Below are 22122 nucleotides of genomic sequence, written 5' to 3'. Positions count from 1 at the left end.
TATCATTTAATCTGATAAGAGAGAATCATGCTGAGCTGGGTAGGCACCTTCATCTCAGGCCAAAAATTCTAGGCTTCAGGCTCTCTTGCATCAAGAAAATATGTACTGCTCAGGCGGGTAGCTGCCTCAGTTAAAGCCTCCTCCCCATACCTCAACGTTTTTGTTTGATCTCTGGTCAGAGCACAGGCAAAAAGCAACCAATGAATGCTTAGCTAAGTGGAACAACAACAACAAAATTGATGGTTTTTTTCCTCTCTCTCTCTCAAAAATCAATTTTAAAAAAATAAAGAAAATATGTACTGGTTTGGACCAGGGAATCCTGGGGAAGGAGAACTAGTGGAGGCACCGGCTTTGGTTAGGCTGCGAGAGCCCCTTCACAATGCAAGAAGCCAGGACTTACCCACTTCCTCCCCATCAACAACCCGGCTCCTGATAAAGGTTCCATGATGCAGCCTCTCCAAGCAGCGGAATTACATCCCTGGTTCCTCACTACTACAGACTATTTACGCGCCTCATCAGCCAGGCCCCTCTTGAAAGAGGGCTCGTGGGAGCCTGGAACAGAGAGGAAAGCGGCTGGACCCCACCGAGCACGCCAAGTTCACTACTGGTCTCTTGCAGTGACACCCCTATTCTGAGCCCTCTGCACGGACCGCAGAAACCCCCACTTTTCCTGAAGAGGTGCACAGCACTCGGGTAAAGTGAAGCTCATCACCTCCAGTGCCCTCCTCACTTTGGCTCAGCGCAGTCCCTCCAGGAACCCGCTGAGCAGCGGAGCCCGAAGGGAGACCTGTCCTGGTCTCTGGCCCCAGCCACCCATTCCCAAAGTGAGAACCCGGTTGAAGTACCCAGGTTGGTACCGAAACCGGCCTCCATGGGGCCTCTCTAGGAAACAGGGAATTTCACATATGGTTAGCACTCTGTTCACGTTGATTGGCCTAAAACCGAAAGAACCGGAAGATGCCCTTAAAAAACGTGGCTGCACGCTAGCTTCACTACGGTTGTCTCACTATCTCAAGAAACTTGGCATAGGCTTCGGCCACTGCCTGCCCATCATAAGGTGACGCCACGCAGTTCACTTTGGTTCCTCAAAACAGCGACATCTGCCCTCAACCACAATGGCTGCGCTGCCCAATTTGGCTGCCTGCCCCTAGGGATGATGGCTGCCAGGTGGCTTCACTTAGTTTCTCACCACCCAGGAAGACGCGAACCAGCGATTGGGCACTGCCCGAAGGCTCCGAGAAGAAGCCCCTCTGCGATTGGGCAGTACTGGGTAAAGCTGGTTTTAAAGGAGCCGCAGGTGGGAGCCGTCGAAGACCCGGGATCGGCGGGAGGCGGCGGTGAGCAGCGAGCGGGGGAGGGTGCCGAGCGGCTGGAGAAAGGGCGGGGGAGGGAGGCAGGGAAGGAAACTTTTGAACCATCTGGTCCCGGACTGGGGAGAGCGCTGGGCGGGGATCCGGAGAGGGTGGAGGGAGGGGGTCTGTGGGCGGGACCTCCCGGGATTGGAGTGAAGGGGTATCTGCTGGACGGTGGATCCCCGGGGATCCTGACAGAGTTTGTGATGCTCAAGCTCGGGGCGTCCTTGAGTAGAGCTTTGCAGAGCCGAAGCTCACTGGGAGAGGAGGATCCTCCCGCGGCGTCTGATTGGAGGAAACGCGCTGTAGGATTCTTTCCGCTTGGATCAAGTCTAGGGGACCTGGTGGGAGGGGGGAACCGTCGGTGTGTGGGAGTATTGCCACGGAATGCTCAGCCACTCGTGGGAAGTGGATGGGGATCGCAGCGGGCGGAAACTGAGCCTCCCAGGACCAGGATCCCAGCTGATCCCGGGTGGGGGGGATGTTCTCAGAGCAGAATCTACTGGGACAAAGGCCCCAGGGGGCTCGGGCCATGGGAGAAGTGGGGCTGCTGCAATCCAGGCTCTCGCGGCAAGTGCCAAGCAGGGTGCGAGTGATCCTTTGATTGCGGCGGCGGCGGCTGTGGGAAGACGCCCGCTCCGGAAGGCCGACCTGGGGCGCCCTTTAGCGTCCCAGGTCTCCAGCCCGTGGGCTACCGAGAGCTTCCAGCTACCATGAAGGGCGGAGCCCCAGGGAAAGGGCTGGCCCTCACTCCCCACTCCCCCGCTCCCCACCTCCCATCCCAGGCTGCAGCCTGGGATCCCCCAGGGACTCCCCGGAGCCGCCGCTTCCCCAATGGACTTGCCGGGGGACTCCAGGTGAGAGTGTACCCTGCCAGCCTGTCTTGAGCCTGGGAAACGGGGAGCCTGGCGGCCGTACAGGGGAAACCACAAAACTAACTACGGGCTCAGGCGACCGTCCTCTGCTTCTCTCATCCTGCAGCCCGCCTGGCCAACCACGTCTGTGCCGCCAGCCCCTGACTCGAGCATTATGGGGAACCGTAAGCCCGAAACGGCGGAGACTGCAGCCCCCGGTGGCCCCTTCACCCTTGGAAAAGGCCTCGCGGCGGGTCCTGGCCGTGGTACTGGAAGATGTCATGGCTGCCCATATGGTGAGACCTGGAAGGGACTTCTCTCCCAGGTCCCTCAGTACCAATCAGGCCAGAACACTAGTGAGGATAATTGAGGTACAAACACCTCATTCTCACACACGTCATTCAGGCAGCCCCCCTAAAAATGCTAGAGTTCTGCTTTACTCTCTAACTCCAACCTCAAATGGGGCAGGGTCCCCAGTGTCCATTCCCCACCCACCACCAACCCTGTTGGGCTGGAACCACATCCCTACAACTCTTTAAGTATGAGAAACCCTTCAGCCTTCTTCCTAGCCCAACTTCTAGGCAATACTTAGGAAACAGACTGAGATCATTGGCTCCATTGCACAGAGAAAAACTGAGACCCCAAACTGGGCAGTAATTCACCCAAGGTCACTCTGTGTTTTTTTTCATTTCTTCCAACAGCCTGGGTGAGATTATCTAGGTCCTACACCAGCAGCTCAGAACACTGTAATATTTAGCCCCCAATTCAGTTCAATTCACCTCTTTGATGATCTTGAGTGGATTCTAACCACAACCTCTGTCACCTTTGTGTCATAGGACACTATTAGACATAGGGAGCCCCTGTCCAGTCTAACCTCATTCCATCACCTTGCTCTTGACACTTCTGCTCCCAGGTCCCTCTGGTGCCCCAAGAGACCACTTCCACCCCACTGCACTGCAGCAACCGTTGGGATTCTGTCCACAACCAGCCGCCTGCCTCACCACCCCAACAGGCCAGGTAAGCAAGGCAGGGTAGGGGGTAAGCTGGTGACACAGCTGAGCCCCTCTGATCTTCATGCTCCCTTTCTAGGCCTCCGTACCCACTGCACTTATGCCGAGAGCCCTTGACCCGCATCCACCGGCCTTCTCCCACCCTGAGGCGTCGATCAAGGACAACCCCTGGCCCAGAGGAAGGCCCTTCACAAGAGGTGGACCGGCCCCCCCAGCCCACTCTGGTGGTTATGTTAGAAGACATTGTCAGTCCCAGACCCCCACCTGAGGTATGGGAACTTCCAGTAAGGATGTCAGGTGCAACTTGGGGCAGACACTCCAGTGAGGGTAGAAGATGGGTAGGAGAGCTGAGTCTGGGGTAGACTTTGCTCAGAGCAAAGAGGACAGCACTATTGGTGGAAGACACTGTTTGAGCAAAGACCTATATGAAAAAGTCTTTGGTGTGAACCCAGGAAGGCATCTGGAGACTGAGAGAGTTGGGATGTGGGAAGCTAAGGAGGCCAAAGGGGGCTTCCCTGCTGGTCCACAAACATCCCCTGTTTATATCCAGGACTTGGAGGACGAGAATCCCAACTTCATCATCCCAGCGAGAAGGTGAGAAGGCTGGGGAAGGAATTATTAAGATGTCCAAGCAACAGCCATTGACAGGCAGCCAGAGCTATGGGACATTAGAATTTTGTTCAGTAGTTCCATGTAGCACCTTCAGTAGCCTTAAGGGACGGAGGAGGTGCTTGCTCAGGTGGGATCTGAATCTGGAAGCTTCCCCAGCTTTTACTTTGCCCCTTCACTCCAGAACTGAGTCCATGATGATGATTCACCAGACAATGCCTTCACCCAGGGACTTGGAACCCCCATTCCAGCCATCTGCCCTACCTGCAGACCCTCTGGAGAACCCTTCACCAGGTAAGGACTGAGATAGAGGGATGAGATTTGGGGCTCTGGAAAATCCTAGCTGAGCTTAGAAGTGTCAGAGGCAGAGGTGAGGGTGGAGCTTAACCCCCCTTCCAGGGCAGAGCTTGGTGTGTGAAGATGGGATTTCGACTTAAGAGCCTGATGTCCAACTCCTAAATTTAGGGCTTAGTTTTTTTAGGAATAGGCTTCCTCTGTGGGCAGTTTAGTGTTTGGGGAAGTGCTGAAGTTACTGAAGTAGGGCTTAGACACCTGCAGCTGAGGAATGCCCACCTGTGACCCTCTCCTTTCCTCAGCTCCAGATCCGGTTCTGGAACCCCCATCGACCCCACCACCGTCCAGCCTTTTACGCCCCCGCCTCAGTCCCTGGGGCTTGGCCCCCCTCTTCCGTTCTGTCCGCTCCAAATTAGAGAGCTTTGCTGACATCTTCCTCACACCCATCAAAGCCCCACAGCCCCCTCCCCCATCACCCCCCATGAAGTTGGAATTGAAGATTGCCATCTCAGAGGCTGAGCAGTCCAGGGCTGCTGAGGGTACTGCATTTGTCAGTCCCCGCCCCCCTATCCGCCAGTGGAGAGCCCAAGACAACAATCCCCCAGCATCTCTCCCTAAACCACCTCTGGGCCGAAGCTACTCCTGCCCTGACCTGGGGCCTCCTGGCTCAGATACCTGCAGCTGGCCCCCTGCTCCACACCACCCAAGCAGGCCACGGCCTCGACGGCACACTGTGGGTGGTGGGGAGATGGCTGGAGCCCCGCCACCCCCTCGACCCTGTCTCCGGAAAGAGGTCTTCCCTCTTGGAGGAGTGGGAGGCTCTCCTCCCCTCGTCACATCTTGTCCGTCCACCGCATCCACTTCCTCCTTCTCTGAACCTGCAGAACCCAGGTAGTGCTCTCAGTAAACCCTTAAACCCCTGGCCACAGTCTGGGCCTACCTAGCCTCCTTCCCTAGTCCAGTGGGCAGGAGATGGGGATACTGCTATGAATATTATTTGTCCCTGAACCTTGACCTCTGTAGGTTGGGCTCAACCAAGGGGAAGGAGCCACGGGCCACAGAGGACCAAGTGCTTTCAGACCCTGAGACCAAGGTAGGTGTACAGATGAGGGGGAGGAAATAAGTGGGAGGCTGTGCCCATGCCACACTCTTACCCTCTGCCCCATCTTTGCAGACCATGGGAAAGGTTTCTCGATTTAGAATACGCAGGACACTGGCCCGTCCTCAACTAAACCTTACACCAATGGGGCTGCCTCGACCGATCAGGTGAATGCTTATTGTGTATGGAGCTGCCTTGGCCAAACAGATGTACGCTCACAATCCCTGGAGTGTGCCTTTGTCTCCTCAGGGAGCACAGTCCAGTTTGGTGGTTTGTGCTTTGAACTATCTGTCTGCCTCAGGCAGTACTCCTGGCATCTGGCATGTCCCAGAAACTGAATACAGACCAGGCCTTACTTATCCCTTCTCCAGGCCCCACTGGCCCCAGGTTTTTTAGTGGCCTCTGCTCTTTTCTCCCAGGTTGAACAAGAAGGAGTTCAGCTTGGAAGAAATTTACACCAACAAGAATTACCAGTCGCCTACAACCAGGAGGTGAGACACTTTGAAGGCTTGGGGGTGATAGAGGGAAGGCTAGAACCAGGGGGCATGCTGGTAACCAGCACCCCTCCCTGCCTGGTCCAGGACATTTGAGACCATCTTCGAGGAACCCCGGGAGCGCAACGGGACTCTGATTTTGACCAGCTCAAGGAAGCTGCGGCGGGCTATGGAATTTCGGGACAGCAGCCTTCCTCGATCCCGGCGACCATCTCGTGGGGTCCGGGCTACAACTGGCAGGACCCTTAATCCCAGTCTGGCCCCCAGCCCAGATGTGGGACCCCTGCTGCAGCAGCGGCTGGAGGAGCTGGATGCCTTGCTTCTGGAAGAGGAGGCAGCGGATTAGGGATTGGCCCCATCAGACCTAGGAGCTCCATCTGTTTCTCTGTACATCCATCGTAGAGGGAGGGGAAGCCTCTGAGGCCATTTTATTTTTTTCTCTGTATTTCTAATAAAGTTTTCGTAATGTTTCTGATTCTTTTGTATGTTCCTAGCTGAGTTTGGGATTGATTGGCACTATTGGCTGATGTTTCTATTTTGGCCTTCAAAGACTGGGAAATGGGGGAGGTGTTAGGAAAGGCAATGAAGGTTAGATACAGGGATAACTAACTTTATTTATGAAGATACTTTATTTACTTGAGAATTTTCCTGTGTGGAGGAATACTTCAGAATCTGCTCCAGAAGATACTGTGATCCTGGACCTTGGTCAGGGTTCTCCCAATTCACTTACAGCAAACAGCAAAGAGGACACTGAAAGTCCCAGAGTGGCCCAAGGCCTTGATCAAGATGGCCCTGACTTCCTTCTACTCTGCAGGCCAGCATCTGCTGCTGGATTAAATAGCTAAGAGTAATCAACTAAAACTGAGTACCTACAACAAACTGACTGGAGTACTTGATTTGCACATAACCCAGTAAGAGGGGATTATACCCATGTTATACACAGGAAAGCAAGTTGAGTGTATCAGCAAAATGTCTACACAGAGGGTAACCCAGCCAACCAGAGGCCAGAAGTGGCACTCCACAGCTTCCATAACTTACAGGCAAAATAGAGCAATGGCTAACAGCACAAGGCTCTAGAGCTAGGCTTGAGTACAAACCCTGGTTAGGAAACTATTTGCGCCTCAGATCCCTACCCCTCTGTAAAATGGGGTTAATAACTGTACCTCCCTAAGAGAATTCTCACTACCCAATGAGTCAACGTGAGAAAGTACCCGCCGCACAAGAGCAAGGTGTTTCTTTCCGCTAGCACGCAGAGCCCACAGGCCAGCAGCTGCCCGTTGAAGCAACAGAAAACGCGACGCGGCTTCCTCCCTGCGTGTTCCGGCCACCCCACTCCGCGGAACTAATCCTGCCGAGTTCCCCCCCGAACGACAGTATTGCCACGCGCGTGCGCGGAAGCCAGGCGACCTGTGGGTGAAGCCTGGCGGCGGAAACTGAGAGACGACGTAACCGGCTGCCGACAGCCGCGCACCGCAGCCGCGCACCGCCCAGCGACCAACCGCCCCCAAGCGCTCGCGCACCACATCCCGACTCCTCGCATTGACGCCGCCAGAAGATGGACCAATGAACGAAGAACAGGGAAAGGCGGGGTTATCTGCAGAACCGCCCACGCACCTACTTCTAACCAGTCCAGTCACGAGACTTGGTGAAGGACGGACCTAATCTGACGTAGATCCAATCCAGAATTTGAGGGCGGTTACAAATTACCCACTCCCTGAGTTTGACTCCGCCCTCCGTCTTGACGTACACTTTTCCACCAATCAACGACTAAACCTGTGGAGGGGTGAGGGGAAGGGGGCGAAGAGTGGGAGGAGGCTGAGAGAGGAAGGAGGCGTAGGCTGAGGAGGAAGAGGGAGGAGGGGTAGGGAAGTCCTGGCGAAGAGGCACAAGACGCCAAAGGCGACTACAGGAGGGTGCGCTGGAGCTCCCCCGCTGACCAACGGCCGTTTCGGATCCCTTAAGGAGCGAGTCATAGAGAGACGAGGAAAGGAGGAAGAGACTTTTATGTCGGCAGACAGAGAAGCTCTACCCGTCAGTGTTGCCTCACATCCGGGCCTTTGGAGGGCTGGCCCCCGCGGCCCCGCCCCCCCTCGCGCCTTTCATGGCGACTGGAGGCGGAGGCTGGAAGAGCTGGGACTGGAAGAGGCCCCTTTAAATCTCCTTAAAGGGGTGGCCACTGAACTCGGCAGACTGCAACGCCAGCCTTAAAGGGGAAGCCGCTGAACAGAAGCTGACAGATTGAGAACTGAGCTCTTGGGAGAATTGGAGCGAGTGAGGATTCTTACCTCCTCTTCCTCCCCACTCCAGAAAGTCCTTTAAATTCAGTTTAAAGGGGAAGTGGCCGCTTGTGGAGGGCTGGAAACAAACTCCCGAGCCTTTAAAGCGGCGGCCTGCTGTTTTGAGGACCCAGGACTCCTTAAAGGGGTGGCCTCTTTTAGCCGGAGGACTTGAGACACTTTTAAAGGGGAGGTCTGCGTTTCGGGCGAGCGTTCGGTCCCTTTTAAAGGGGTGGCCCTTCCTCTTCGGGGAGACTAGTCTCGACCCCTGGCAAGGGGCGGCCACCGCACTAGGCCGGCTGGACACTGTCGGGTCGTCTTAAAGGGGCCAGGGGCTGGACAACTTGAGATTTTGCCTTAAAGGGACGGCCGCCCCGTTTTCGCCGTCTTGGCCCCACCGGCCCCACTGGGGGGGGGACCCTCGGGCTTGTCGCCCCGGGGGCGGCGCCAGCTCCCCAGGCCTTGGCCTTGGGGCAAGCTCAGGGCCAGCAGATCCTGCTCTAAAGAGGAAGCCGTGGCCCTCTCGTCCCTGTGCAGCCGCCAACGCCGCGCCTGCGACCCCGGGCCTGCGGACAGGCCGCTTCGGGCCCCGCCGCCTCCGGATGCGGCACTGAGGGCGGTCGCCATGGAGACGGCCGCGGCTCCGGGCCCGGGCTGGGCCGCTGAGGGAGAGCGGCGGCGGCGACGCTGCTCGCGCCGAGACCGGGAGCAGCGGCGCCGCCGAGGTCCTGGCGGCGACGCGCCCCGGGCCCTGTTGGCTGCCCCGCGCGGCTCCTCGTCCTCGTCATCGCCGCCACCGCCCGCCAGGCCCTGGTCGTCAGGTTCGTCTGGAGAGCGGCCCGGAGGCCCGAGAAGGCGGCGGCCCCGTCCCAGGCCTCGGCCACCGCGACCCCGAGCTCGAAAGCGCCCTGCCGGCTCCGGCAGTCGCGGAGAAGAGGAGGAGGAGGAGGGGGGGTGTGCAGACGACGGGGAGGCCGAGGAGGAGCCTGAGGAGGAGGAAGAAGAGGAGGAGGACTTGATCGATGGCTTCGCCATCGCCAGCTTTGCCAGCCTCGAGGCCTTGCAGGTGGGGCCTGATGGGACTGGGGACCTTTGGGGGCTTCACAGGGGCAGAGGGAAGGGTACGGTGCCTGGAGTGGGTGGAGTTGAGGGGGGAATGGTGGCACCCCAAACCAGAGCAACCGGCTCCTCTGGCCAGGTCTCTGCCCCGCCCTGGGGTGGGAGGAGGTAGAGCTAGTCTCTAGGGACCCACCAGGTTACCCGGCCTGAGAGCCACTTTGGTAGCCTGGTCACCCCTAGGGAGGTCGGGAGCTTTCCTTTCTCCATCTACTTTAGTCCTATCTCCTCTTCCACAGAAGGATGCCTCTCTTCAGCCCCCAGAGCGACTAGAACATCGGCTAAAGCATTCTGGAAAGCGGAAGAGGGGGGGCTCCAGTGGGGCCACTGGGGAACCAGGGGACAGCTCTGATCGGGAGCCTGGCCGACCCTCTGGAGATCGTGCCCGAAAATGGCCCAATAAGCGGAGAAGGAAAGAGGTGAGTTTGTCTTAGGTCCCTGCCCTTTAAAACCTTGGGCAGAACACCTTTCACGTAGACCCATTTTCCATCAACAGTGCCACCACCCACTATAAACAGTGATCTCAGTCTCTGAGGACAAAGGAGAAGGCAGAGCAAATCTGAGCTCCTACTCCCCCATCCAAGTCCCACAAAGACACATCCATGTCCAGGGTCAGACTTGCCTGCTTCTGGCAGGCACTGTCTGCCTCAAACATTGATAATTCAGAGATGTGTCAAAGGGACTTAGCTGAATCATAAATGAATTAGATATGTCTCTGCCCTCCCCCTCTCGAGGTGGTGACAATCTAGCAGGGAAGAAACAATATACAAGTAAATACCTGTTCTCAAACTCTATAGGCTACCAAAGGCAGAGGTCTGGGAGGGGTGCTGTAGAAACCCACATGAGGAAGCCACTCATTCTGCCTGGGGGATGGGAGGAGGCTTGTGGTTAGGGAAAGCCCCCTAGGATATCTTAGTCAGGTCTTGAAGAATAGTCGTAAGTTTTACTAAGAGGAGAAACAGGGTAAAGTTGTTTAGGACAAAAGCACAGAGATATGAGAGTCTGGTATATTTGGACGGTGGTCAGAGCATTGAGAACAGGGGTGGGCAGTAGTAGAAGCAGCCAGAGAGATTGAAAGTGGGTCATGAGGGGTCTTGAGTGCCTTGCTGGGGAGGTTAGACATCCGAAGGCCTCGCCAGTCAGCCTCCCTTACCTCTGGACTCTGGTCTTTCTCAGGCCTTCTCTCGTCACTCCCTGGAAGCTGGATACATAGTAAGTGCTCTCCACCTGTACTGGTCCTCCCCTTGTACTCCCTCTCTAAAAGTCCCCATTTGATTTTGGGCCCCACTCCTCTTCCCTTTTCTCACACTTCTGTCTTTCTTTCTCCCCAGTGTGATGCAGAAAGCGATCTGGACGAGAGGGTGAGTGGGGTTAGAACTTGTTGGATGGGCAGCGGTGCAGCTTATAAAATGACAGAGCCTCCTCTTGAGTGGGAAACATGAGTTAGGTTGAGCCAGGATTAGATTTTTGGGAGAAGGGGGGTAGATTGAGAGAGTAAATAACTACTTTTCCTTGGTGACCAGAGCCAGTTGACCAAAGAATAGAAGGCCCCTGCCTTGGTGTGCCATCATTTCTAAAGCCCCTAGAGATACCAAGGGTTCTCCAATGGAAATTCAGAGTGGCCATGGAACCAGGTTGGTCCTTCCTGCTTGCCAGTAGTCGGTCTTTAATAGATTTTAGAGTCTGAGCAGAGACTGTGGTCTTGGCATTGAGGATACTAAACCATTGTAGTCAGTGGTGAGGACATACCCTATAAAGGTGTATTTCAGTTTATTAATAAGGCTGATATGCTTCTTTTGAAATAGTACGCCCTAGCAGTTAGTGCTCTACCCCTATAACTAACTCAACTTGTACTCCCTGATCTGTGTCTTGTAGTTTTTAAAGTTGGCTGTACAGGGACTGTGGTGAACCAGAGAGTTCTTGTCCATTTAAAGGGGGCAGCCACTATTTAGTACTAGCTCATTGTTGCCATGTAAGACTAGGGCCCGTTCTCAAGAGAAGCTCCAAGTCTGAGTTTTCATAAGGAGTCTCAATTTCTAAATATCGGCAATTAGTTTATAATTTTTTGCTAACACTTGTGAACCAAATAAGCCAAGTAGGCCTGTTGGCCCGCAGTTAGTGACATCGTTTTGATTTTCTTGCTTCTTTTCTACTTTAGTGCTGCCATGACTTAGGCCTCTTGGCCTATCAGATTCTTAGGCTGAGCTGCTCCACCCTTTTTCCTTAAGCATAGGCACCCTAGAGCATAGTATTTGATGGATTTCAACTAAGGTGATGGAATAGGCTTGCCACCACTGCCCTTTCCTAGCAAGCTCAGAGGTTGTTGGCTTTCCTGGGTAAGGGCCGGGCCTTACCGGAACCTGACCCTATCCCTACCCTTCTTCCCCAGGTCTCCGATGATGACCTCGACCCATCCTTTACTGTTTCAACCAGCAAAGGTTGGTTCCAAGGGCTGGGGCTGGAGACAAGGGAGAGAATTGGGGTGAGCATGGATCTTAACAGAATATGTTTACTGTCCTACCTTCACAGCCTCAGGCCCTCATGGCGCCTTCAATGGGAACTGTGAAGCAAAACTCTCCATAGTCCCTAAAGTGTCGGGCCTGGAGCGGAGCCAGGAACAGCCCCCAGGGCCCGATCCGCTGCTAGTGCCTTTCCCCCCAAAGGAACCACCACCTCCACCAGCCCCTCGGCCTCCTGTCTCACCCCCTGCACCCCTGCCGGCCGCCCCCAGTCTGCCACCCCCACCCCAGCTGCAGCTTCGGGTCTCACCCTTCGGCCTCCGCACTTCTCCCTATGGCAGCAGCCTGGACCTCAGCACTGGCAGGTGAGTGGTCCAGGGGTTTGGTCTGGTCTGGAAAGGCCTGGTCATTTTGGCATCAACCCCTGCATTATATGACTGGGACATGGGATATAGTACCTTTGGGATGTGATTTGAAAAAGGATTCTGAGACTTAAAAATTTGGAAGACACTGGGTGAAACAAATTTAAAGAGATTATTACAGAACTCAATAGAACCCTTTATATGTTCACATGCAGGGGAATCCAGTTTGTGCCATTTGCTGGTGAGACCTCTTTGCAAGGCACATTTGCTAGGAATAGTGTTCTTCAGAACATACTTTGGGAAATGCTGTCATGATTAAGAATGCTGGCTTTGGTGTCAGTCCTACCTGGATTCAAATTCTTGCTCTGCCACTTACTGGCTGTGTGATTTTCGAGAAGTCACTTAACCTCTCTGAGCCTCAATTTCCTTTTTCTGTAAAATGAAATAATACTAGTACCTTCATCCTAAAGCTGTTGTGAGAATTGTGAGTTAATGCAGTGTTTCCCAAAGTGTGTACGCTCATCATTAGTGATATGTGAGATCATTTCAGATGTTATGTGAGTACATTTTTTTTTCAGCTTTTACATGCTTTAGAAAAGTATGACTAGTATCTCACCCCTTGATTTCACACATTATGGCTTGGGTGAAGCTAAGTTAAAAGGAAAAACTGAGTTATGTTAAAGAAAGAAGTAAATGGTACAGGTGGTTACATGGATGCGGCAGCAATTGGGAAGGTGGTGTGAAATGTTGGAGACTTGGATTAGCATGTAAAACAAGTGACAGCACTTGGCCTACAGTAAGTGCTCATTAAAGGGTAAGGATTATTGACACTATTATTATTGATGCTATCTCTGTTGTTATTGTCATCAATGCTATTTTTTTTCTTATTATTGAGAAAACTAAGGCTCAGAGAAGGGCAGTGACTTGCTCAAGGTCACCCAGGATGTTATTGGCAAGATGGGCCTAGAACTCCTAGGCCAGGCCAGCAGGGTGCTGCTTCCACTGTCTTAGGGTAGGAACCCAGGTGGCCTATTGTAATTAAGCGTCAAAGTGAATGATATGTTTTGTGCTGTGGTTGAGTCAGAAAAGGGAAAGTCGTGGCCAGAGACATCAGAGGCAGCTGTGTGGAAGATGAGACCTAGAGAGGGAGAGGGGGTTGATGGTTGTGGGGGGTACCTCAGCCTGAGGATGGGTTCCTTGGGTGGGGGTGGAGGTTCTGGGGGCCGGGTTCTGCCACTTTCCATGTTGGAGAACCAGGGTCAAGGTATCGCCCAGGCTTCTGACCCACTCCCGTCAGAGCTGGCACCTCCCAGCCCCTCACTCATCTCCCCACTTCTCTCCCCAGCTCTTCGCGGCCGCCCCCCAAGGCCCCGGCCCCTCCCGTGGCTCAGCCTCCCCCCTCATCATCCTCTTCGTCCTCTTCCTCCTCATCTGCCTCCTCCTCGTCCGCGCAGCTCACCCACCGGCCCCCGACGCCCTCACTGCCCCTGCCTTTGTCCAGCCACAGCTTTCCTCCCCCTGGGCTGCGGCCCCCCCCACCACCCCACCACCCCTCCTTGTTCTCCCCTGGCCCCACCCTGCCCCCGCCTCCACCCCTGCTGCAGGTGCCAGGGCACCCTGGGGCCTCAGCTGCTAACGCCCTTTCTGGTGAGTTTGGGGTCCTGGCCGGGGGGTGGGGGGCCATGACCCTGGGCTCGGGCCCAGTCAGCTTTGGGGCATTCGTACCTTAGCAGACTGCAGGGCTTGAGGAGGGAGTGGCTCAAGGCCAGAAGGGAAGGCCAGTCACCCGGGCCCAAGGAGGCTGACATGGTGGCTACAGATGTTAAAGCCTTCTCCCCCTCCCCTCCCACAGAGCAGGACCTGATGGGCCAGGACCTGAATTCTCGCTATCCCGAGGTGGTAGGGGCAGGGGGCTCGGCCCGGCCCCTGGCCTTCCAGTTCCACCAGCACAACCACCAGCACCAGCACACCCACCAGCACACCCACCAGCACTTCACCCCTTACCCCCCGGGCCTGCTGCCACCCCATGGCCCCCACATGGTGAGCTCCTCATTGGGCCGGTAATGAGGCTCAGAGACTTGGGGGGAGGGGTCTGGCTTCCAGGGGAAGGCCCGGGGTCCCTGGCTAGTAGTTTACTCTTCCCTTCTCTTCCCTAGTTTGAGAAATACCCAGGAAAGATGGAAGGCCTTTTCCGGCATAATGTGAGTGCATGTGTGTGGTGTGTGGGCATAGATGCATCAGTGCGTGTGGCCCTAACTGTTGGGGTCCTATGTTGAGCCTCAAAAGCAAGAGCCTTGAGCCTGGGAGAGCTCCTTGGGAGGCTTTAGGGTGGAGGCCAGAGGACTGATGGGCAGACCAGACGTGGGCTGCACCTCCACCCCCAGTTTGGACTAGTCCCCTTCTTTCCACAGCCGTACACGGCCTTCCCTCCCGCAGTGCCCGGCCTACCTCCGGGCCTCCCGCCGGCTGTCTCCTTTGGCTCCCTGCAGGGGGCCTTCCAGCCCAAGGTGAGCTCCCAATCTAGACACTACCACCACCCTCCCACCCCTTTAAACCCAGATACCTCCAGGTCCATATACCTTCTTCCCATTCCCCAAACCATGCCCGTCCTGCCCTCCCCTTGTGGGCCCAGATTTCCCCAAAGCCATATTTCCTCCCTGTCCCAGTCCCCAGCTTGGTTCTAGACCCCTTCTATGCCTAGTGCCAGCTCTCCTGACTGATCCCTCCACTCCCCTTTCCCAGAGCACGAACCCCGAGCTGCCACCACGACTGGGGCCAGTGCCAAGCGGGCTTCCCCAAAAGGGGACACAGGTGAGGGGCGCCAAGGCAGGTTCTGCTGGAGATGGAAGATCTGTTGAGTAGAGCAGGGTTGACTTGAGAATGAATCACTGACTGATCCCTCCCTTTGATACATGATGGGGGTGTTCCTCAGAATCTGATGTGAGAGAATTTATGGAAATGACAGGATTTCCCAGGCATGAGGAATAGGAATTTCATGAAGTTGCCCAAGAAATAGGATTACTAGTGCAGTGGTTTTTGTAGGGGTTTTCAAATTTTTTAAGTTACAAAACTTTTTTCTTTTTTTCAAATGACATCATACCAGGAAGTCCTGTCCATAAAACAGTGTAAAGATAAGCTGTCCCTTTGTGAAATGGCACAAGGAGCCCAAGCCTTCCCTCCCACTTAGAGCCCAGGGCTCTAGGGGCAGTGTGAAAAAACACAGGATGTATTTCCTAAAGGATAGATTAGACCAGAGGTTTTCCAACCTCTTTAAGCAGTAATAAAAGTTTTTCTCTAAAGAAAGCTTAAACAGACCTTCATATAAAGCTGTTAATAGGATAGCTGCTTCTGTTGAGAAATATGTCCTGCCTGCCCACTAACCCACTCCCCAGCTTTCCAAGCAAAGCATCATCTTGGACCTGACTCAGGAACTTGGTGCTAGAGGGGAGACGCCCACAGTGGGAGAGGTGGGGCAAGGAGTCTCAACACAAGCAGGAAAGGATTGAGGGAGCCACACAGGGTCTCAAAGAGATGTTCGGGGGCTGTGGAGATGAGGTGCCCAGGTCAGTAAACAGGTCTGAATCGCCACCAATCTCTGCTTTGCCATCCCCAGATCCCTGACCATTTCCGGCCACCTTTGAGGGTGAGTTTGGTGAGGACCTCAGGCTGCATGAGGCTGGGGGCTGGTGTCAGGGTGTTTGACTGAGGGGTGGGGGGGTCTTGCTTGAGAATGAGTGAGAAGTCCAAGACATGGAGGCACCCAGATGTGGAATAGCAGAAAGAGAAAGGACTGTAAACCAGAGACCTGGGTTCAGATGTAACTGGCCGTGGGACCTTGGGCAAAACAGTTCATCTCTCTGAGCCTCAGTTTCCTAGGCTGTGAAATGGACCTAGTCATCCCTCATTTGTAGGGATGATAAAAGATGTTGTGTGGCAAGTCTGGGCCCAGAGCCAGGCCTGGAGTGGGTGACAAGTGAACATTCTTTCCTTCCCTTTCCCTTTGGTCATCCTTCTGGGGCGGCAGAAACCAGGAAAGTGGTGTGCCATGCACGTGCGCGTGGCTTACATGATCCTGAGACACCAGGAAAAGATGAAGGTACTGGGGCCGGAGGGCTGGGGAGAGCGGGCCTGCCTGAACTCTGGGGTTCTACGTTCTGTAGAGCTTGGCAGAATCTTGGCCAGAAATATCCCATCCTGTCCCTGGTCACTGCCTGAGCACTAGGTTCTCTGGCTAACCAAGGGGTGGTGAGAAAAGGCACTCAGTCCCCATCTTGGCGCCAGGTAGTCCTTGGAGGGGGTTTAGGGGTGGAAGAGCAAGAGCAGGACCAAACCTGGCTCCTCACTGCTCCTCTCCCCGTCCCACACAGGGCGACTCCCACAAGCTTGACTTTCGGAACGACCTCTTGCCCTGCCTTCCGGGGCCCTATGGGGCCCTACCCACTGGCCAGGAGCTCTCCCACCCGGCCACCTCCCTCTTCACTGCGACTGGTGAGTCTGGCCAGCCCTCTTGGGGCCTGAGGTTCCCCATTTATAACCCAAGGCCCACCTTGCGCCCACTCAGCCTCATCAGAATCTCCCACCTCTCTGCCCCAGGTGCCGTCCACGCTGCAGCCAACCCTTTCACGGCAGCTCCCGGGGCCCACGGACCCTTTCTGAGCCCCAGCACCCACATTGGTAAGAGCCAAGGGCATGTTGGGCAACTCAGGCCTTGTCTATGACTTCCAGGAATTCTGAAGCTGGGGATGGAAGTTAAACCTGAAAGGCAGATGAAATGGAAAGTAGACCTGGTTCCACTTGCTTTGTGACCTTGGGCAAGTTACTGTACCCCCTCTGAGCCTTGATTTCATTGCCTGTAAAACGGGATAGGAAAGGGCAGAGTGATTGTTTATCTCTGCCAGCCCAGATATTCTCTGAAATAATAGCCAGTGGTAAGGGGTAGTGTGCCACCTGGGAGAGGAAGGTGAAGGAAGACTGCGCAGCCCCAGGAGAGAGCATGGTCACTGGTTCCTAACCATCTCAGGCGGCTATTGGGGGAGATTTAACCTGGGTTTGGGTGGACAAGGAGGATTTGAGTATGATGACATAGGGAAAGCTGTTCCTAGAGGAGGAAATTGTGAGGTCCCGTAGTAGCATAGGTTAGTTGTTCTGACAGGCTGTGACACATGCATGAAATTAGGGTCAGGCTGGGAAGGGCCCTGATGTCAGGTGGCAGGAAGCCAGCAGAGGCCTTCAGGCGACTGGCTTGCTGAGCTAGTCTGGGTAGCTCGTGTGGGGTAAGAGCTTGACCTCTGGAGTCAGAGAGGCCCTAGGTTGACTGTTGGCAAGTCACTTCACCTCTCTGAGCCTGTTTCATCATCTTTAAGTGGGAATGATCCTCTCTATCTAATATGGGCTTGTGAGGTTAACTGGCAGGTCAGAGCTCAGTACCTAGCCTGGCCCAAGGAAGTATCCAGCACCTGGCTGTTAAGACAAAGCCGCCAAGGACTTCGGAGCCTGCTTGCTTATTGCCTCTACCCTGTTAGTTCTTGGTGACTTCTCAGAGTTGGCTGCCCAATGCTCTGACCATCTACTTTTCTCCCACAGATCCCTTTGGGCGTCCCACAAGCTTCGCCTCCTTGGCTGCCTTCTCCAACGGGGCCTTTGGAGGCCTGGGCAGCCCCACATTCAGTGAGTGCTGGGTGGGGTAGGGTGGGTGAGGGGCTGCGGCAGTGGGTTAATGTGCTCAAGCAGGATGATGGGAAGGTGCCTGAGTGGGGCTTCCCACTCCTGGCTCCTGTCACTGTCTACTTTGCCCTCTGTCTAGACTCCGGCGCCGTCTTTGCCCAGAAAGAAAGCCCAGGGGCCCCACCAGCCTTCGCCTCCCCCCCAGACCCATGGGGACGCCTGCACCGCAGTCCTCTGGCCTTTCCTGCCTGGGTCCGGCCCTCTGAGGCCGCCCGCACACCAGGCTCAGACAAGGAGCGGCCTGTGGAGCGGAGGGAGACTTCTATCACCAAGGAGGAGAAAGACAGGTATGCTTCCCCCACAAACTGTGCCTCCGCCTCCGCCGCCTCCTCCACCGGCGTCTGACAGCCTGAGTACCTTTCTTCTTTCCCTCCACCCCTGCTTCCCAGGGACCTCCCCTTCTCACGGCCCCAGCCCCGAGTGTCTCCTGCTACTCCCAAGGCCCGGGCTGGTGAGGAAGGGGCCAGGCCGGCCAAGGAATCCGTGCGGGTAAAGGAAGAACGGAAAGAGGAGGCTGCTGCTGCCGCCGCCGCCGCAGCCGCCGCAGCTGCCGCCGCCGCCGCCGCCGCTGCCGCCACTGGGCCTCAGGGCCTTCACCTGCTGTTTGAGAGGCCCCGGCCACCCCCTTTTCTGGGCCCTGGCCCTCCAGAGCGCTGTGCTAGCTTCCTGGAGCCAACCTGGTTGGCAGGGCCCCCTCGCCTTGCAAGGCCACCCCGCTTCTATGAGGCCGGCGAGGAGCTGACTGGACCAGGGGCAGTGGCTGCTGCCCGCCTCTATGGTCTAGAGCCTGCCCATCCCCTGCTATACAGCCGCTTGGCTCCTCCACCACCACCTACTGGAGCCCCGGGAACCCCTCACCTTCTCAGCAAGACTCCACCAGGAGCCCTTTTGGGGGCACCACCTCCACTTGTGCCCGCCCCCCGGCCTAGTTCCCCACCTAGAGCCCCTGGCCCAGCCCGGGCTGACAGGTGAGGGAAGGGGAGGGGCAGGGGCAAAGCTCCATCCCCCTTTCCTTTTGATAAGGTCCTAGAGCTGAGGTTTTAAGCCAGGGCTGGAGGGCCAAGGTCATGACCTCACCAGCCACCTCTGAGGTCATGGAACCTGAGAACAGAGCCCCAACTCCCCCCCCCTGAGATCAAGCATCAGATGAACCTTGGGGTCATTGGGAGGGCAGAGGTCACAAACCTCTAGAGAGGGGGGTGTGTGTGCGTGCGTATGTGTGTGGGTGTCTATACACATACGTGAGAGAGGGGGTCATTTCAGAGGTCATAGCTCATGATCTCCTGAGGTGCACCATAGCTCCCTCTGAGGGTCCCTAGGCCCTTGGCCTGCCTCCCCAAGGGCTCACTAAGCCAGAGGCCAAAGTGCCCCCCCTCCCCTTCACCTACCACCCAAGTCCTCATGCCCTCTCAGGGCTGGGGGAGGAGGGGCTAAAGGAAGGGGGGTTCCATGTACATATTTATCTCCCCTTCCACATAGCCCCCCAGACCTTTTGTACATTTTTACAGGGGTGCCCCTCCCAATAATCTCCCTTCCTGGTTAATTAAATCCTCAGACTGGTGCTGTGTTCCTAGCCTCTGGCCTCTCTGTGGGGGGGAGGGGAGATTGCAGGGGGAAGAGCTGGAAGGGGACAAGCAGGCCCAAGGCTTATCCCTCGGAATATGGGGTCCAGCAGGAAGTGGACCAACGGGAAGGGACCTGGGTACCTAGACTGGGAAGAAGGGCAAATGCTTCCTGCTTGGCTGACAGCCCAGGTTCCCCCCACTTGTTCCTGTTACCTCTGTGTGCCCCATCCCCAAAAGGCTCAACCTTTAAGCTTCAGAGTCTACTTTCTTAGTGGCTCAGTCCCCCCACTCCATTTCCAAGTGCCCCCAGGACTCCTGGGCCCTGCTCTCTAGAGCCCTGTTCCCAGAGCCCTGCCCCAGGCTAAGGAGGGCGAGAGAAGGTCACCATGTACCACACACCAAAGAAGGGGGTCCGCTTGGGGGTGGGCCACACAGGCAGCTTCTTTAGCAGCCTCTGGGCAGCAGCCCCAGCCTTCCCAAAACAGCAGGCGCCCCCAGGCTGGGGTCAGTTTAACAAAAACATAATGTTGACTTTTTTTCCCAGGTGGGGCTTATTCTGTAACATGACTTGCGGATATTTATATAAAAATGAGTGTTACAATGAGGCCCCTTGGCTCCTCTTTCAGTGTGTGTGGGTCACTTGGGGTTGGGGATTGGGCTGGGTTCTGGGGTCGGAGGGAGGAAGGCAATACTGTCCATGTCCTGACGAAGGTTTTCCCCTCCGTCCCATCGGGGGGAGTTGTTTTACTTCTGGATGGATGGTCTGGACTGTTGGGCACTGGAGTTTTTCGTTTTTCTACATACTTTCTACATACAAGATTTAAACACTATACAAAGACAGCGAAACAGTTTCCTATTCATCTGTCAACCCGCACAAGTTCCACACCCCCCCAGAGGTAACCACTGTCAACCGTTTGATATATGTTCTTCAGGCCCCTTTACTATGTGTTTACCTGCACATATATGTACATGCATGGTTATGTTAAAAAATATCTGTATTTTTAAAATCTACTTATGTAATACACGATTATTATTAAACCCCAGAGATACACAGTGCAAAGGGAAGGTGCCTCATAACCCATCCCTCAGAGATGACACTGTTAATTGTCCGGTATATTCCTCCAGTTCTTTTTCTAACCATACACCTTAAATATTGTAGAAAAATGGAATCCTGTGAAATGTGCTATTTTGCATCTACTTTTTACACTTGACATTATTCTTTGAATGTGATCATTAAAAACAAGTGACTACTAAACTGAGCTAAGCGCGGCTGCTCCCAGGCCATGTAAACCTCCAGAATTGACTTGTTCCAAGTGTACCCGTCGCCTTAGGAGAGCTGCATCAACATTCTCTGCTACCACTGCGCATGCCCAAGACTTCTAGGAAAGGCTCAAGCCGAGATTGTTCCAACAGAAGTCAGAGACAGGTGACTGGAAGAAACTTGGCCTTCAGACAAGGTTTCACATGACAGCCCTTGCTTTCAGCTTCTGAAAAATCAAAAAAATGAGTTAACACTACCTGTTTTGAGATGGGGCATGATCTCCAGATTGCCACTCTTTCCTCCACTTTGTTTAGGAATGGGCCACTGTCACTCTTCAGGGTACTTCCCTGGTTCCCGTAAGCACCCTCAGTGAAGTATTTTCTGCGTATGTATAGCCACCCTCTCCTCGATCTCTTCCATGCACCCAAGTCAGAAACCTCCCTATTAACTCACTTGATTCACTTAACTGCCCTTTGTTCTTTCAACCGATGTTCACTTCATCCATCGTGCCAGGAACTGAGCCAGTGGCTGGGGGTGCAGAGGTAACCAGCAAAATTCCAGCTCTCCTGCGGCTTACAAGCCACTGCAGAGAGCAGCAGACTGCTGAGAAGAAAATGAGAGAAAGGGAAAGGATCCTAAGGGCTGCCTTCTTGGGACCTGCCGTAGCCACTGTGTTCCATTGGCTCACCTGCACTTGCTGTGATCCCAAGGCAGGCAGCTCCTCAGGCAGAGGTCAAAGGGAAGCCTGGGAGTGACTCGCCCTCGGGGAAAGCAAAACCAAATCCAGAGGCTGCTATCTGGAAACGCGTCTCTGCTTTGAGCCCCGAAGAGCAGCTGTGTGATCTTAAGCCATGTGCTTATTTCTGTGCCTTGGTTTCTTTATTTTGCAAAATGGGTTTTTAAAAAACGTTATTGAGATAATTGACTCACATGCCATACAATTCAGCGTCTTTCCTGACCGGCTTCTTTCACTTGGCTTTATTTGTTTCAGGGCTCAGCTGTGTGTGACGTGTATCAGGACTTCATTTCTGTTTGTTTTGTTTGCTAATCCTCACCTTCAGTTATGTTTTCCACTGATTTTTAGAGAGAGGGAGGGAGGAGAGCGAGAGAGTGATCGGTTGCCTCCCGCACACCCCTGACCCCGAAGCTGGGGGTGAAACCTGCGGCACTTCATTCCCTTCCATTGGTAAGTGATACTCCGCTGTCGGCATAGGCCTCGTTCAGCTGACGGTTGTTTCTTTGACTGTCAGGAATAATGCTGCCGTGAGTATCCACGCGCAAGCTTTTGTACGAATGCGTGTTTTCAGTCCTCTTAGGGATATACTTTGGAGTGGAATAGCTGGGTCATATGTTTAACATTTGGGGGAACTGCCAAACTAGTTTCCAAAGTGGCTGCATTCCCTCCAGCAATGTATGAAGATGGAGTTTTAGTGGTTTCTCCTAGCATTACTGTGTGAATTCACTAAGTTAATAAGCACAAAGTTCCGAGAACAGTGCCTGGTACGGAGTAAGTGCTCATGGAATGATTGCTGCTCTTACTGGTGTTGCCTTCCTCATCAGAAAGTTGAAGAAGCAGATCTTTAGAGCTCGATTGGAGAGAAGGCTTACTTAAAGCAGTTCGGGGGGAGCCCACCTTTCAAAACAGGC

General features: G+C 54.7%; 2 protein-coding genes across 4 annotated transcripts; both read left to right on the top strand.

Annotated features, from left to right (window-relative positions):
• The first annotated feature begins 1299 nt into the window (after positions 1-1299).
• PRR14 (proline rich 14) lies at positions 1300-6182 on the top strand. Of its 2 annotated transcripts, none has more exons than XM_081133708.1 (12): positions 1300-1337; positions 2138-2209; positions 2334-2502; positions 3120-3223; positions 3296-3485; positions 3767-3810; positions 4010-4119; positions 4422-5010; positions 5143-5212; positions 5294-5385; positions 5638-5709; positions 5800-6182. In XM_081133708.1, exons 2-12 carry the CDS (start codon positions 2187-2189, stop codon positions 6056-6058), a joined length of 1722 nt encoding a protein of 573 aa, XP_080989834.1. In that variant the 5' UTR covers positions 1300-1337; positions 2138-2186; the 3' UTR covers positions 6059-6182. The 2 variants fall into 2 exon arrangements, with proteins under 2 accessions (XP_080989834.1, XP_080989835.1); XM_081133709.1 differs by lacking the exon at positions 1300-1337 and adding an exon at positions 1491-1657.
• Positions 6183-8532: 2350 nt separating this feature from the next.
• FBRS (fibrosin) lies at positions 8533-19819 on the top strand. 2 transcript variants are annotated; one of them, XM_081133707.1, is made up of 18 exons: positions 8533-9054; positions 9347-9523; positions 10281-10316; positions 10436-10465; positions 11494-11542; positions 11634-11928; positions 13271-13572; positions 13778-13965; positions 14082-14126; positions 14337-14432; positions 14668-14736; positions 15539-15568; positions 15950-16021; positions 16293-16413; positions 16519-16599; positions 17509-17592; positions 17729-17936; positions 18039-19819. In XM_081133707.1, exons 1-18 carry the CDS (start codon positions 8614-8616, stop codon positions 18619-18621), a joined length of 2907 nt encoding a protein of 968 aa, XP_080989833.1. In that variant the 5' UTR covers positions 8533-8613; the 3' UTR covers positions 18622-19819. The 2 variants fall into 2 exon arrangements, with proteins under 2 accessions (XP_080989833.1, XP_080989832.1); XM_081133706.1 differs by having other exon boundaries at positions 9344-9523.
• The last annotated feature ends 2303 nt before the right edge of the window (positions 19820-22122 follow it).

This window comes from Miniopterus schreibersii, assembly GCF_964146895.1.
Source record: "Miniopterus schreibersii genome assembly, chromosome: 3".
In the NCBI taxonomy this organism is placed as follows: domain Eukaryota; kingdom Metazoa; phylum Chordata; class Mammalia; order Chiroptera; family Miniopteridae; genus Miniopterus; species Miniopterus schreibersii.
The sequence above is the reverse complement of the archived record's forward strand: the minus strand, read 5'-3'. Positions and strand labels throughout refer to the sequence as shown.